Source organism: Conger conger, chromosome 7 (genome assembly GCF_963514075.1).
Source record: "Conger conger chromosome 7, fConCon1.1, whole genome shotgun sequence".
NCBI lineage: Eukaryota > Metazoa > Chordata > Actinopteri > Anguilliformes > Congridae > Conger > Conger conger.
Genome location: NC_083766.1, coordinates 17,932,293 through 17,949,621, shown reverse-complemented (window position 1 = coordinate 17,949,621; position 17,329 = coordinate 17,932,293). Strand labels below are relative to the sequence as shown.

The 17,329-nt window shown below is 38.9% G+C and overlaps 2 protein-coding genes across 3 annotated transcripts; both read left to right on the top strand.

The window, feature by feature from the left end:
* Window positions 1–330: 330 nt before the first annotated feature.
* commd5 (COMM domain containing 5) lies at window positions 331–7,897 on the top strand. The gene is made up of 7 exons (XM_061248559.1): window positions 331–921; window positions 2,020–2,180; window positions 2,513–2,541; window positions 2,841–2,891; window positions 3,373–3,468; window positions 5,516–5,591; window positions 7,397–7,897. Exons 1-7 carry the CDS (start codon window positions 813–815, stop codon window positions 7,496–7,498), a joined length of 624 nt encoding a protein of 207 aa, XP_061104543.1. The 5' UTR covers window positions 331–812; the 3' UTR covers window positions 7,499–7,897.
* An 875-nt stretch (window positions 7,898–8,772) lies between these two features.
* On the top strand, window positions 8,773–17,017 carry LOC133132695 (LON peptidase N-terminal domain and RING finger protein 3-like). 2 transcript variants are annotated; one of them, XM_061248333.1, is made up of 12 exons: window positions 8,773–9,558; window positions 10,469–10,587; window positions 10,709–10,831; window positions 11,163–11,315; window positions 11,721–11,820; window positions 11,925–12,009; window positions 12,186–12,300; window positions 12,409–12,530; window positions 12,791–12,949; window positions 13,256–13,418; window positions 13,585–13,734; window positions 14,714–17,017. In XM_061248333.1, the coding sequence occupies exons 1-12, from the start codon at window positions 8,910–8,912 to the stop codon at window positions 14,870–14,872; spliced, it is 2,097 nt and encodes a 698-aa protein (XP_061104317.1). In that variant the 5' UTR covers window positions 8,773–8,909; the 3' UTR covers window positions 14,873–17,017. The 2 variants fall into 2 exon arrangements, with proteins under 2 accessions (XP_061104317.1, XP_061104316.1); XM_061248332.1 differs by having other exon boundaries at window positions 11,583–11,820.
* Window positions 17,018–17,329: the final 312 nt, after the last annotated feature.

The window sequence follows — 17,329 nt, the reverse complement described above, 5'->3', positions numbered from 1 at the left end:
CTGCTTTTCTGTAAAATATCAAATAACATAAGCAATAAAGATTCAAAACCTTTCATAACAAACCCATTTGGCATGTGTTGATCATTTTTAGATGTGTATTTTTATTTTATTTTATAATGTTCACGTTTACATTTCTTAAATAGTTATTGAGCAGGTTTATGTCATATATTACATTTTAGGATCAGTAGCTAATGTACTAATTTCTTCCTCTTCCTTTTAAAGAAATAAAATCGTGCACAAACCTAGTCTATGGAACAAATCTGCTTTGCGTTACCAGTGTTTTCCTCTAAGTGGCAGCATCGCCGTATGGCCGTCTCCGAACCAGAGATCACCTCCTTTCCATAAAAACAGTTGTATTGTATTTAGTCTTTGCTAGCTAGAGCTAGTGTTGCAAGCTACCTATATAACAGTATCTAACGTTAGGAAATTGTTACGTTATTTCAAACTTATCACAACCATGTGCGGAGATGTCGCATAAACAAATAGTTTGGATTAAAGACAACCTTCAGTTAACTTATGTTAATACGATAATGTTACATAGGCTAGGCCGCTAGCAAAACAAACCAATTTAGCGGCTACGTTAACGTTAGCTACTTGATGCATACTGGTTGGTATCGAGCTAGCTATTTTGATATCCGGGGGTGTTGGCTAATATCGTATTATATGAACAGTGCATTGGATTAGTTGGATGGCAGGGGCTAACTGGATACACGCCAGATATATCTAGCTAACTTAACAGAATTCCTTTAGTTTAGTGTCTGGCAAACTAACGTTTAACAGTAGCTAACACCGTCGTTGCACATACTGGAGTAATGGCCGACCGGACTAGTTTCTTGGGAGGAAGGATTCCTGTGGAAATTGAAATTATGGCAAAGCACTTAAAAGATTTAGACAAAGATTTTTTCAGGAAGATACTTAAAGGTTGGTCAGCTTGATTACATTGCGGTTTTTAGCTATCGTATTAACGTTACCTTGCGACCTCAACATGTCACAATGTTGATAACTAACGTTAGCTAGCTAGCTATAGTTACGACCAAACGTAACTTATTAGCTAACTTAGGCAAATTATTTGGTTATTGTGGTAAATGTATAATTTAGAAATTATGCCAAATATATATTAGACATTTATCTCTTAATTGTATGTGGTAGTACTGGCCACTGTAGAAATTCATTGGGTGGGATCAGAGTTGAGTCACAAGATTTGTAACTGACAGGAAGGCAAATGTCCGGCCGTTCTTGCTCGAAACGCTTTTTCGGGTTACAGCTTTTGGTTTTGTTATTGGTCATTGAATATCTAGTACAGCAGTATAGCTAATCGCTAATCAACTGACGGGTCGCCGTAGACTTGGTGTTTTGATTATTTTTAGGGCGAAAATGTATTATTTAGATGCATACAAAGCAATGACAATGACCAGGTCTACACACTCCACTAGTGAACGATACATTACCTAAGTAACGCCTATGCATATTGTAAGGTGGTATTTACATAATTGACATCATTTATTTAAAAAATAATATGTTGTACAGAATTTTGACTAGCTAATGTATAGTATATATCTCAAAAACTATATTATACACTCATCACTTCATTAGACCACACACCAGCTTGTTAATGTAAATATCAGCATGTGGCATAGAAGCATGCACGCATGGTCAAGAAACTCAGGTATTGTTCAGGCCAAACATCAAAATGGGGAAGAAATGGGATCTAAGTTATTTTGACAGTAGAATGACTGTTGGTGCCAGCTGGGGTGATTTGTTGATCTCACCAGTCTGCAGCAGTTGCATAATGCTATCATGTTAACATGGACCATCTCGAAGGAAAACCTTGTCGAATCCGTGCCACAAAGAATTCAGCCTTTTCTGGGGGCAAAGGGTGGTCCCCTACCAAGTACCAGAAATATGTAACTAACTAATGTATAAAACTGAGTATAAAATGCCATGTGCCTTCTCTCTTCTTTTCAAATGATACATTAATAGATTGCATTATTAACAGGCTGTGTTTTTTTTATTGCTCAGTGGTGGTGAATGCTGTTGAAGGGAAGGACTGCAGAGACTCAATGAAGTCGCTTGCAGATAACGGGACCCTCTCCGAAGAACAGTTAAGCCATATCATCGCAGGAATATATGGACTGCTTAAAGAAGCATTACGTCTTCCAACGTCTTCACTGAAACAAGAGGTAAGAAATCATCTTAAATCAACTTGTTTAATCTGGTGAATCGTAATAATTGTAGTATTCGTATTGCATTGGTAGTTCCTCTAATTTGCTTTTACAGTTGCTATTCGCATGTTATGCTCACTGATTAAGGCAATGTGCTGAAACTTGAATCTTTCAGGCTAATCTTAATCGTTTCATGTGTCATGAATGAATCCAAGTTGAACATTTATTTCACACAAATTTTAAATATTCAGGGTAGTGAGCTTATAACCGTTAGTTCACTACTGATATGTTACCTGTTACCTAACTGCAAAAAATATGCTGACTGTGGAACTGTACCATCTTTATTTTAGGTTTTCAAGGAAGATCTCAGAGAACTTAGGTAACCTAATTTTTTGTTTACAATGTTTACACTAGTACTGTTAACTGACCTGCAAAAATATAACATCGTGACCATCATCTGTGTATGATTTGTTTTGTAATGGTGAAATCATTTGGCAGGGCAATATTAGATTATTACATTATTATTTAGAGTTTCATGCCTTAGGGCCAGCCATGGACGATGAGGGTAATTTTTTAAAATAGTTTCAGGGAGCTGGTTTCTTATTCACTTATACTATTTATTTTCTGGCATACTTGTCCATTGCATGTCATTTTGATGCTGCTTTTCTGTTTTTGCAGGATATCAGAGGAGTTTATCGCTGACTTTGCCAGCGTTGTCTTTGGAAACAGGTTTGTGAATCCACTGTTCATAATGTTAGCTGCTTCTTTATTTTTTATTAAAGTTGTGCTCCATGGGAAAAAAAAGTGTTTACTTTTATTTACTTTTGTTTATTGTGTTCTCTATTAATGTGCATTTGTATTCCAATTGTGCCGTTTCAAAAGCTTTCCGGATAGGCTTGAATTTTCCAGATTTGTTAGATGTGGTGGGAATAACTGCTTTTGTGCACTGGCGTTTATGGGATATGGAGTTTGTCTGGAAATAAGTTAAAGTGAACCTTGTGAAAATGTGGCATCACAGCACATAATGTACTGATGGTAGGATGATGTAGCTTGGAGTAGAGTGTAACAGAGTAACAGAGTAGTTAAGTACTGGACTTATTACAGTTCACTATGGGGGAAAAGTCTCTTTAGCTGGGCAGCTTCACTGTTTGCATGGCCTTGTGTTTGGCTGAGTGCTGTCTCATGCTGAGCTCTCCGGTCCCTGGTATAGACGTGCCTGCCTTGATGCTGCAGCTACTGAGCAGGGGCCTCGGTTACCCACCGTCAAGGACGTCAGGTGGAGAGTGGATGTGGCCATTTCGACAAGGTATACCCACCTCTTAGGAGCTTGAGTTTGTACAGAGGCCCCTGCCACTGGCAGCTAAAATGTCAACGTGAACAGTTGACCATAGTAATCCAAATCCTACTGTTCAATCATGCTACTTTTAACTGTGTTAAATAAACATAAACTGTGGCCTATTATGTACAATTGCTCTTTGATGTCTTTGCTTTTTGCATATTATTTAGTTGCTTATTATTAAGGGTGACTCATGCATATGTCTTTTTAGGTGTAGATATTATGCATTTGTTTATCCGTTTGTCAACCCAGCTACAAACTTTTCCCTTACCACTGCCATGTTCTGCACAGCCCAGCACCTTCCATATTCACTGGCCTGGGTTTCAATTTCTAGATCTGCTTTCTAGATCAAGTGACAACAAAATGATGCATGGGATATTACCACAATGGAACGGGAATAGCCCCAGGCAAAAACATGAAAACTGAAATCTTGCACTATTAGTTTGTGGTATTTGAGTCCATATGTAGACTGGCCAAACCAGAGTGCAGCAAGCTAGGAATTTGGATAGAATAAAGCAGACATATTTTAAAAGCAGCCCATTTGAAGCACAACTGAACAATGGCAATGGCTGGACTCAACAATGGATTGAACACTTCCAAACTTCTGCAGTGAGAATCGTTGACACACAGACATTGAACAGCCCTGAACCTACCTCCTGTCAAATGATGTGGCTATTCTAGTCCTTTCAGCCACTGATGGCCTGCGCTGGAAGCCATTGTGGGTCATTCTAGTAAGGAGGCTAAACCCAAAGATTGGACAGCTGCCTACTTTGCCATGTCTGGTACACGGAAGCTGCCTGGATTATAGATGAGGCTGTGTTTTCCACATCCTATCAGATGGGCTACCCTGGGCTGGACTGACACTTCAGAATGCCATGATTTGTCCACAGTCCAGAGATGTCTGTGCATTGATGTGCTGCTTGAATGTCAAAACGAAAAATATAGGGTTCATGTAAGTTTGTAATGATGGCTGAATCAATTACGTTTTCTCTTATGGAGTGATTATCATTAGTTGGCTCAATATAAATGTTATTTACATCAGTTGTCAAACTGCCATATACACCCAAGACAAATTTGCATTGTGGTTCCAACTGGCTAATTTACGAACATTTAATTTTGCCTGTTGGTCTGTATACAGTGCCCTCCATAACGTTCGAGACAAAGTGAATTTTTTTAGAAATCTTGGGCAGTTCCTTCTCTCCTCCATACTTTGCTCTTGCCATCACATAGAAGTTCTTCATCTCATCTGTCCACAAAACCTTACCTTTTTCCAGAACTGTAGTTGTTCTTTTAAGTACTTCTTGGTAAACGATAACCATCCTGTTTTTGCAGCTAACCAGTGGTTTGCATCTTGCAGTGTAGCCTCTGTATTTCTGTTTATGAAGTCTTCTGCAGACAGTGGTCATTGACAAATTCACACTTCTTAATTATGTTCCAAATTTCTCAGTCTCATAATGGCTTCTTTGACTTTGGTCCTCGTTGATAAACAGCAATAATAGTTTCCAAAGTTGATTGAAAGAGGAAAGACTAGGTGTTGAGAGCTGCATTAAGGAGGCAACACCTGAGCAATTACAAACGCCTGTGAAGCCATTTGTCCCAAACATTATGGTGCCCTGAAATGGGGGAACTATGTATAAACATAGCTGTAATGTCTACATGGTGAAACCGAAATTTATAAAAAAATATCCTTTAATAAAATCTGAAAATGTGCACTTTAACCTCATGTTAATTGTGTTTCCAAAACTAAAATTGTGGCAAATCAAAACATAATGGGTCTTTGTCCCAAACATTATGGAAGGTACTGTACATAATGTACAATGAAATTACACATGAATAATATGGATAGAATTTTATCTTTCAGCCAGTGCTAACAGTGGTGCTTGATTTTAGTGGAACAAGTTCACCAGATTTCAAAGACTATGCTTTTATTCTCAGAAGAGTGGCATTAATGTAAAATTGTTTGGTCTGTGTCTGGTTAAGATTTGAAACTGTCCCTTTTTTTCTGTTTTGACAAAAGTTCCCTTGCTCGAGCATTGCAACCATCCATTTTAATGCAGATGAAGCTGACAGATGGAAGTTCCCACCGGTTTGAGGTACAAAGTTGAAATATGTTAATTATTTTTATCTCTCAGGTTACAGTCCTCTCAGACCCTCAGTTGAATATACACCAATGAGCCAAAACATTATGACCATTCACAGATGAAGCTAATGATATTGATTATCTCGTAACATTGGCATATGTCATGGTCTGAGATGTATTAGACGGTATGTTGTTGGGCAGGATGTTGGGCACCCAAGGCTCATCGATGTGCAAGGGCAACAAAGGCTCTCCCGTCTAGGTCCGAATCGACATAAGGGCTACTGTGCCACAAGTCACAGAACATTTTAATGATCTTATGAACACACAATCTACATTGCATCCTGCTGCATATGGGGCTGTGTAACCCATGCTAACTCCAGTTTACAGTCAAAAGCGGACCTTGGAGCATTGCAACAAGGTTGCCTGGTCCAATGAGTCACATTTTCTGTTACATCATGTGAACGGCCAGATACTTGTTTGCTGTTTACCTGTGGAAGAGATGGCACCAGGATGCACTTTGGGATGAAGACCTCCTGGAGGAGGGAGGGAGTGTGATGCTCTGGGAAATGTTCTGCTGGGAAACCCTGGGTCTGGGCATTCATGTAGTCAATTTGACACATGCCACCTACCTCAACATCATACACCCCTTCATGGCAATGGTATTCCCCCGATGGCAGTGGCCTCTTTCAGCAGGATAATGTGCCCTGCCATACTGCACAAATTGTTTGGGAATGGTTTGAGGAACATGATAAGAGTTCAAGGTGTTACCCTGGCCTCAAAAGTCCCCAGATCTCAATCGGATGTGCTCAACAAGTCCGATCCATGGAAGCTGCACCTCGCAATTTACATGACTTAAAAAGGATCTGCTGCTAAGTTCTTGGTGCCAGATAGCACAGGGCACCATCAGAGGTCTTGTATAGTCGATGCCTCGGCGGGTCAGAGCTGTTCTGGTGGCATGTGGTGGACCAACAGCATATTAGGCAATGTTTTGGCTCATCGGTCTATGTTATTAAATATGTGTGTCATATGGCTGCAAAGAACACCGTTGTGATCATTTTCATATAAAGCTGTCAACTACATTCTGCATGCACTTCTTCTCCCCCATTTACTAAGAATATATTAATTGTATGAATGGAGATTCAAGCGTTCAGAAGTAGTCAGAATTATTTGTAATTATAGTTCCAGTACATTATTTGCTATCTATAAAGATTAAATGCTCAAACCCATTGGTCCTTTTTTTTAATGTGGCAATAAGTGTTTATTAGTATTTACTACCACTATTGAAAATTAAGCTGGTTACCATGTGTTATTTTCAACATTGGAATATTTCAGTAAATTATTAATCTAATGACCCGAATAGGCCAGACCTCATATCAGGTTGTTTCAACGAGATAGTCTCATCTTGACTTTTAGTAAGGTTTAAATTTAGCATTAACCGCCTTGTATCCCCTAAGTTTCCTTTTCCCTTGTAACACTTAACATTAGTTAACCTTTTCAAATTTAATTTGAGTTTTAAAATGTATTATAAATCACCAAAGATTTCCTGAGCAATGTCATAAACATTATTCCAAACAGAAAATAAAATGAGCAGTTGGTGCACTAACAACATTCTACCACCAGAGGTTTCAGCTCCACAATTACTGTTCCGTTTATCTTTTATACGCTGCATAACTGACTTAAGAATACTGTTACCTTACTTACCTAAACTTTAACTTACTTGGAGAGCCCAAGTTGTTTTGAACCTAAGTTTGCGCTGTTTTTCTTACAATTAATACAATTAATAATTGAATACAGTGCTTTTGTTTCTCCCCTTTCCAGGTACCTGTCAGCAAGTTTCAGGAACTGCGTTACAATGTTGCACTTATTCTGAAGGAAATGAATGACCTTGAGAAGAGAAGCATTCTAAAAATCCAAGACTGACAAGTTTTGTTTGTTTTTTTAGGAAAAACAGAGGAATGAAAAAAAAGAATGTTTTAGATTGTCTGAATATATGTATCCTATGACAGCTGTACATTCCAATTGTCCACAATGGAAATGTATTGTGATGAATGTTGGTCAAGCTGAATGTTCCCAAGCAGAAGAGATCTGCCTTTAGCTCTGTGTTAGTTGTTTCAGATTCTCCATAGTGATTTTTCAACATGAATTTTCAACTATTCCATGTTCAAATGGGCTACATGTTGTTCTTGAAGGTACATTGAATGCAATAATTGAGTTATGTCATAACCCTAACTGAATTGCTGAAATTCACCATTTATATTGCCGGACTATGTACATCTCTAATAGCAAATTGCGAATGATTAAACGTTACTTACACTGTAACACTCTGTTTACTTCCTATTCTGGTCTTCCTATTTGGTTGGCAACAACTCTCAAATGTGGAATTAAAAGTTCACATGTAGTGCATATCGTGTGCTCTTAAGTAACAAGAGCCTATTTAAAGGGTATTGGTGCGTGAACACGTCTGTGCTACTGACATACATACAGGCATTAAAAAAATGGGGCAGCAGGTCATAGGATGCCTCATGCATGTTAAGTTGAATATAATTGACCTGTGCAGTGTTATGTCACTTTCTACACTAAGCCTAATCAGTCTAGACAGTCCGACTGGGTGACTGCTGGCCCACTTTACCAGATTCAAATATTATGAAGGAGCTGCTGTCTGAAAATTGCAGTAAGACCATATGACCAATTATTCGATATTAAATTGAGAAATTCATGATCCATCCATTGATAACAAGATGTATTTATTTTTAAATGTAGCTTCTCACCTTGAGACTGTTAAAACTTTAAACGTTGAACATACGTACACTGCAAACGTACACTGAATAGCCGTATGTAGGCTACGTTTTCTACGATTGCATGGTTATCAAATTTTATTACGTATTGTATATTTTTCTAAGATGACCTTCCCGAATGTTCATTTACGGTCAATGCATTACTATGTGCGTTGTCGTACAATCCAAGAGTATACCCTGTAACAAAAGAAATGCAAGCAGGGCATGGATGGATTTACACAATTCTTGTATAATGTAACGATAAAACAAATCACTTTAGCGCGACGGACTAGACAAGTTAGAAAACTGACTTGTTTTGTAACAGTTTTAGAAACGTACCCAATGAGAACAGCCGGTGATAGTCACATGACCCTTATGTAACATTTCCCCCCTCCAAGATACTCTACGTAAAGAGCAGCGATGGCTTTCGTACAGAGATACGATAGGAATAGGCGGCGAGTCGCGAAAATGAGAGGGATATCATCATCGTCTCTTGACCAGCCTTTACCTCAGAATAAGGGACAGTAGTTCAACTATATACTCGGACTATATGCAAAATGGGAACACAGAGTATGGAAAGCAATGTTATGCTACAGCTTGCCACTGAAGCCTTTCAAGCTAAAAACTTTGAGCTCGCCGCTGAGATCTACGAATGCCAACTAGTGGATTATAGCGACGTTGTCAGTCAACACGAGCTGCTTGTGAAATGGGCTGATGCTCTAGCTTTTGGTGGCAAGCTAAGCGAAGCATTCGAGATCTACCAGAAAGCATCCAAAATCAACAGGCTACGATCAACACACCTCGAAAATCTCATCGTATGTTTGACCAACAGCATTAGAAGCAAAGAGGGGTTTGTCGGGCAAAAGTTCCAACGAGGACAAGCGGAAGGATGTGGCAACGATGCTTTTGTTTGTCGGATCTGTGTGGGATTTCTATACGAACCGGTTACCTTACCTTGTGGACATTGCTTTTGTAAAAAGTGCCTGGACAAGGAGAAGAGGCCAGTTTGCTGCAGACAATGTAAAGACGACTCCAGGCTCACTGATCTGCCAAATTACAGAGTTAATGTAATTCTGAGCAACTTGTTGACGAAGTGGTTTCCTTCTCGGTTGCTTACAGTGCAACTGAGGCACGAGGGCAATGCACTGTATGCAGAAAATAAACTGGAAATTGCGTTAGAAAAGTACAATGAAGGAATCGCTATAGGTAATGAATCCAATTATTCAGCCATATTTATACAACTCGTCTTTTTACCGAACGAGACTGCAAAATGTGTTTTTGTAATGTCAAAATTTGTAGATGAATAGCCTACATAGGTTGGAGGTATGCCTTTTGTAAGTTCCAAAAGCTCTAAAAGTTTTTGATGTAGCCTAGTTCAGTATCGCACTTGCCTTTTAGTTGTCATATAATGTATTGCTACTTAAAAATGTCCTTATGTGTCCCTGATCAAAGTTGTGAAAGACCAGTTAGGCGAGTTGGCTTGCAATAGGAGCCAAAACACGATTTGTTTGGTGCACGTCTTACTGTGACCTAGTAACTGGAGAATAAGGTTAAGCCGAACAGCGAGTCGGCGCTGCATCGTAACCTGAGCAGAAGGGCGTGGATATGAATGTAGGCTAGGGGAGCAAACATTACGTAACCTTGCGCTGGAATTTGATGTAGAGCAGCCCTTCGCCCTATTACGCTTCTGTAACTAATGAAACACTGCGACCTGTGAGCAATTAAAACAAAAAAACAAAAAACCGTGAATAAAAAATGTAGGCCTAATGTATGCTGAACCGAAGTCTGTTTGATTGATTGTAGATGCATATATGCACGCAGACTTTGACCTACATTCCATTCATTTGCATGATTGGGTGGATTTCTTAATACATAGTACACCAATTAAAATGGGTTCACAATAATTTAGAGAAGAATAATTCTTCATGACTGTAAAGTAAAAATGTACCGTATGCATGATGCATTTGCAGCTTCTTTTGAGTGGAATTATTTTTGGTTATAAATAGACTGTTTTTTTGTGAAATGCTGCTGCAATTGTAGCCACAAAGGGTACAGTATTATAGTTGCAGTATTTTATAATGTATTCATGTGTGCATTTGTGTCAAATTCTACCCAGATCCTAGGGACCACTTGCTCTTTTTCGACCGCTCCTTGATAAACTCCAGTCTAAAAAACAATGAAGCTGCCCTCACTGATGCAGAGATGGCCTGTAAACTCCAACCGTATTGGCTGAAGGTCAGTTCTTTTGACAAAATGCAGTCGCACCCAAATATTTACATGCAATACTGTAAGATTTATATTTTAATTGTTGTGCACAGGTAAGGTTGATCCCAGCTTTTCTGTTGGTTTCCCACAGGGACGTCTGAGGAAGGCACAAGCACTAACAGCACTGAGAAAGACAGAAGAGGCTTTAACAGAATACCTATTCTGCATTACTTTAGACCCAGAAAACAAGCTGGCAAATTTAGATGCTCAAAGGGTACGTTGCTGCACTGTTATTCATTCACATCTCTTCTTTTGAAGTGAGCATATGTCGATGTTATGCTGTGTAGTGTAATAATAATTAGTTTATAGGTGTTTATGGTGAAACTGGTTTTTTATTCATGGGCAGTGTGCCACTAACGGGTATAGTAACTGTAGTATGTAGTATATCGTGTGTATATCCGATCATTGCCATTAAAGGATGTCCCCATTTAACATCCATTTTAATCAAGTCACCATTCAGGAAGCAAAATGTACCTTTAAATTAATATATCTAAACAGTAAAATCAAGCCACAAACTGCAATTCATAATATGGTTTCTCTTTTAGCTGCTCAGTGACATCTTTGATCCGCTTCCCGATCAAGTCCAGGAGAGACTACCTGACTACATGCCTCTGCTGTCCTCAAGGACGAGGATAAAAGGAAATCTGACAACCACTTTCAGCTCAAACTGCAGCACAAGCTCCCCTGAGCTCTACAAGGTGAGGGTATGGCTATTAAAGACTGCTTTAAAAGCAGACATGCATGAAATGCTTTATTCAAGGATGTGAGTTGCTTGTAGAAAGTAAGTCTCACTTGAGTGTGATTAGTGTATGAGGCAATGTTTATCTGGTCCACTTTTTGTTTGGGTGAAGGAAGAATATTACCTTGCTAACCAAGTGAGCAGCTACAGCCGCGATTACACATCGGCAATAGGCAGATCTGGTAGCTATTGAACCGTCATTTATAATTGTGCCATTGTCTTTTAGGGGAATCGTACAAATGATGACAGCTTGCACGGGAAATCAATGTCACTGTCAGGAAAAGAGACTGCATCCACAGACTTCAATTCGGCATGCTGTGGGGACAAATGTGAAAAGGGGCATGTTTGTGGTGTCTTTCGCCAGTCTGCAATCAACAGAAGCCAGCTCACCAAGCGTAAACCGGTCTGGGAAGAGGAAGGCAATGCAGGAAGTGATGGGTCACCATGCAAGCGCTTTAAATCCGGTAAGTTGAAAGACCGGTTTGTTCTTCATAATGAAAGCTGAATTTAAATTGAAAGAATTATATAATGTAAACATATTAATGGAGTCTATTGGTCTTTCTATCAGAAGTGAAAGTGGAGACAACTTCTTGGTGTCCAGTGGCCAGGGAACTCATCGATGCTTCTGACTTGGAGTGCTCTTTGTGCATGAGGTATTAAATGGTTTCTACTGGAGATATTAGTATGCTTTGGTGAAATTCGTTTGGTGAAGCCATTTCAGTGGTACTCTCGTCGTCAACTGTTAATACCTACTCATTGTATGATGTGCTCTGATGGTTCCCTGTCCCACTTTTTGTAAGATATTGTCCGTCTTCTTCCTGCATCCTAGGCTTTTCTATGAACCAGTCACCACTCCCTGTGGCCACTCCTTCTGCCTGAAATGCCTGGAGAGATGCTTGGACCATAATGCCAAGTGCCCACTATGCAAAGAGGATCTCTCTGAGGTACTGTTACATTTCTTCTCCCCACTTCCTGCTCCCATCTCATCATGGGTAATTATGACCAGAGATCTTAATGTCTTTTTTTTTTTACCCCTTATTTATTACCTGCAGTATCTGGCCCAGCGGCAATATAGTAAAACCATTCTGATGGAAAACCTCATCGCCAAATATCTTCCAGAGGAGCTAGCTGAGAGACGGATTAACAATGACGAGGAGATTGCTGAGCTGTCCAAGTAAGTAAAATACACACAGAGACATTTTACATTTTTACAAGCATTGAAGTCTGTCTTATAAAATCCTACATTCGCTGTGAAATGTAATAAGCAATCATTCCAAGTAATGAGTGGTCTCCCATTTGACATATTCAATGATTGTGTGTGATTTGTGGTCTCTTGTCTGATTCCTCTTGTGATTCTGCCTTTTTGATGAACTGTGCTGGCTGCATTGAGTGGATAATGACTCCGTTGTGACCTGTGGTCTTTTTTTGTTGCAGTTTAAACAAGAATGTGCCTATATTTGTCTGCACCATGGCCTTTCCCACGGTACCTTGTCCCCTGCATATATTTGAGCCCTGCTATCGGCTTATGGTGCGCAGATGCATGGAGACTGGGACCAACCAATTTGGCATGTGCCTCAGCGATTCTGTTAATGGGTAGGTCAGTCCCCCTAAGAAACCCAAAACTGTGTTTCAGTGTTGGTGTGATTATTTATGTTGATTGTGCTGATTTCTGTTGAACTATTATCTATTTTCAGCAACATTTACATTTTAAATGTACTGTATTTTAAGGAAAATTACATGTCTAATGCATCGGGGGAGATATTTTTGATGTAAATAGTGGCTGAAGTGTTGACTTGATACCTTTTGGAATTGCTTTGTGGTACTTTTAAAACGGGAATTATGAAGGTATTTAATGATGACCTGTATTGAGCTTTTGAAACGTTTAATGTCGCCCTACAGATTTTCAAATTACGGCTGCATATTGGAGATCCGGAGCGTTGAGTTCTTCGCAGATGGTCGCTCTGTTGTGGACACAATCGGTAGAAGGAGATTTAAAGTCATCCAGCACCGCAAACTGGATGGCTATAACACTGCAGACATCGAGTACCTGGAAGACAAGAAGGTACGCCATTGCCATTTTATTCATTTGCTGCTTGATCTCTTCACTGTTGGAGAATGAGGCTTTTTATGTTCAGTATAACAAAGCTGTTTAACAGTCCTCTTCTGTCTCTGCTGAAATGATACCTTGAGTGAAATGGTGATGATGAAGGTGATTGTGTGATTGGTAGGTGGGTGGACCAGAAGAAGTTGAGCTGAGAACCCTCCATAATCGTGTTTATGATCAGGCCCTGTCCTGGCTCAACTCCCTCAAGGCCCAACAGAAGGATCGCATCATTGGCCATTTTGGACCCATGCCGGAGAAGGACCTAGACCCACAGGTAAGTGTTATGTGGCATGATCTGACTTATTCAGACTTGGCCAATTAAAAAATGTATGCATATTTGTGTCTACCAAATGCTTCTAATATAATGTAATGTAATTATAAACTCTATTATAGCTTTAAACCTTAAATAGAGAATTTAAAATATTGGGCATAGGCAACGCAATTGCTAAACTGTAAGGCTAGACACAAACGTATAAATGCCGTTAAGGAAATTGGACCACTGGAATATCAAATAAAAACGAATTCATAATTATCAGCTGTGACATTAAATGTCACCCATATGATCTGGGCCCTGATCTGTTGGCTCAGACAGTGCTGTCAGGTTGTACCAATATGTTTTATTAAAATTTACTTTATCTTTTTGAAGAAAACATTTTTTGGAACGTTTTTTCATTGTCAGTCAATTGAACTCAATTACCAGTAGTGATTATTACAGCAGTACTAGAATGATGACTTAACATTCTAATCACATATGCATTTTTACATTACATTATTGGCATTTTGGCAGACGCTCTTATCCAGAGCGACGTGCAGTTGATTAGACTAAGCAGGAGACAATCCTCCCCTGGAGCAATGCGGGGTTAAGGGCCTTGCTCAAGGGCCCAACGGCTGTGCGGATCTTATTGTGGCTACACCGCGATTAGAACCACCAACCTTGCGTGTCCCAGTCATTTACCTTAACCACTACACTACAGGCCATAGCGTGATCATATACCTTAAAGGGTTAAAACTTAAAATGATAAACAATTTAAAGCAAGTCCAGCAATGAGTCTCGAAGCATTGCAGTGCAGACTGGGCAGGATGTCTGGTAGGAAGGGTTCATCTGTAGCCCTCAGGAGTGTTTGTGTTACCTAGGATCTTTAGTGCTAGGGTTGTGATTAACGAGGTCTGCACATAAGAGCTGTTGAATGCCCTGAAGGGTAAGGTTGTGCTGTTCCCAGTAGTCCTAAAAGCTTTGGTTGTGCTGTTCCCAGATCAGCCCCAACGGACCGTCCTGGTGCTGGTGGCTCTTGGCGGTTATGCCCCTGGAGGGCCGAGCCCAGCTGCCCTTCCTGGCTCTCACCTCCCTCAAGGATCGGCTGTCGGGGATTCGGAGGGTGCTCATCTTCATGTCCCGATGCCGGTCTCGGTGACTTCCCCCTTCTTCCTGCCCGTTCTCCCCTTCTTCATATGTGTATACATCCAGTTCGGTCTGCACATATCTGCACAGCCTTCTTTACACTACTTATTCAAATGCCTCCCACACAACCTGTGCCTCTTAATGGATGAGTTTTAAAAAAAGGAAAGCTGCTGATGTTTACATTACATTCGGTTTCAGTTTCAGTTCATGAGCCCAGGTGTGCTGTCGTCTCATTATGAAAAGAGTTAACTGTGTTTAGCTCTCGGGTTTACTATGAAATGACTTCTGCATTAAGTTCAGTGGTCAGTTAGTAAGAAATTTATGTAAATACACAGGATTAAGAGAATTCCAAGTTTGCAGTTGGGTATATTATTTAATTATTGGTGCCTAATGCACCTGTTTTGAAGACAAAAGCAGTCTTCTTTGCAGAAACTGCTCCTTATTTTATGGTACAGACATTTTAATTGGAGTCTGAAGTCAAGATGATAAAGTATTAAATGCTGCTACGGTCAAATGTGGACACTTTGACTGCACCTGTATCCACTAAATTATTTAACCATATATATATAATATATTTTAGAAATCCTTCTACCACTCTCATTCTACTACTCTCTGGGCCAGAACTGAAAGAATAAAGAAAGGTTTTAATGATTTGTAGAATATCATCATGGGACAATTCACTGTCCACAAGATAGTGATAGCTTCTGCTGCTTTAACTTTAGGTTACAGGATTAAATATGCATTGAATGTATACAATAAAATAATAACATTGTTCAGTTTTTAAAAAATGGTAAACCATGAATCTCTAAACCAAAACAACAGAGTTGAGTTTAAACTAGATTATTCCAGTTTAATTTTTTTAAAGGGCAAAATAGGGAAACTGAAATGAGGTGTATTAATATTTACAAGAGTTTGTGAAAATGTATAATTATTTTAGACATTGAACATAATATTCCAACATAATTGTCAATACATTTAATCTATAGAATTGTAACATTTTAGTCTTGTTGCCTATTTGTTTTCTATGCAAGTGATTGTCAATTTCATAAACCTCTGAAAAGAAACAAATCTGATATTTTGTTGCATTGCTGTGCACTAAACTGGGGGAAATGACCTGTTATCTTGAAAAGCAAATTAGTGCATTTCAGGGCAATTTAAGTGCCGTGAAAGGTTTGTCTGTTTCCACTTAAACACGAAATGTGCTCTGTACTGACTCTTCAGACCTCTATTTTGGAGGTTAAAAAAATCCATTGTCTGCCATGCTCCATCTAATTTTAAGTATATGAGAAGTATTTTATGCTGGGTTGAAATGCTTTTTTTTCTTTTATGTTTTTTTTCTTTCATTTTCATATTTGTATTTATAACATTATTCTAATACTTTTTCAACATCCAGTGCCTTAGTTGAACTTCTTCCATGACATCTGTTCTCATGCAATAATTAAGAGATTTTAAATTCCCTTTTGAATGCCAGGGTTCAGCACAAGGAAGAAAATTCCATAGTGTGTGGAACTAGTGTTTGGTCTTAGAGTTTAGCACTTATCTTTCTCTTCTAGAAATAATATCTCTTTGAGATAGTATCATGAAATAAAGTGTATTATATGTTTTGGAACCAAAAGACAATACCAATCAAGCCACTTCTGACTTGAAATGTTTACAATTGCCCCTCAGGCAACAATGGCATCTTTCATCTTACAGACACATTGTTCATATTAACAGAGAGATAATATATTATAACGTGTGTAAACGTTTTCCTTTTTTAGCTTATGTACATTATAGCGGATGTTCCGAGTTTTTGAAATGTTGAGAAATTTCCGTGTGAATAAATATGTGTACAGCCGCTTTGCTGGTGAAAGCAGTTTACAAGGTTTACAAAGTTCCAACTGATACTGGCTTTCTTGGATCTTTGCTCTTTCCTCCTTTCCCAAAAATACAAATGTACATGACTGACCTAACTTTATTAAATTGTATATTTGATACACTGGATCCAGAATATAATATGTTTATTGGGTTGTATTTTGTATTTATGTAAATCATTGTGAATGAATATTATATCACTGCAATGCATTTAGGCTAAACCCAAATGGTATAAACTAGAACAAACCGATCTCGTGGTGATCTTGAGGATTATTTCACGGTAAAATAAAATTTTTTAAATCCACCATTGACCCTCATTATCTAAGTTCAACTACCTCATTGACCCTTATTTAATGCTTCCTGCCATTAAATGCAAATTAAACGAGTTTTGAGTGGTTTTATTTGTCTTTTTTAACATTGCCTCTAAAACAATAGACCTGCGCGTGTTTATGGTTGCTGTAGATACTGTAACTATGTAAAAATGGACTTATATTTAAACATTCTGTGAGAAGTTTTCGAACCAAAACTAGACTTAATCTGAGCACGTAGCGCGTCATCCATTGAGAAACGTATCGATTAAAACTCAGCAAACATGTTCAAAATACGTTTCAAGTCA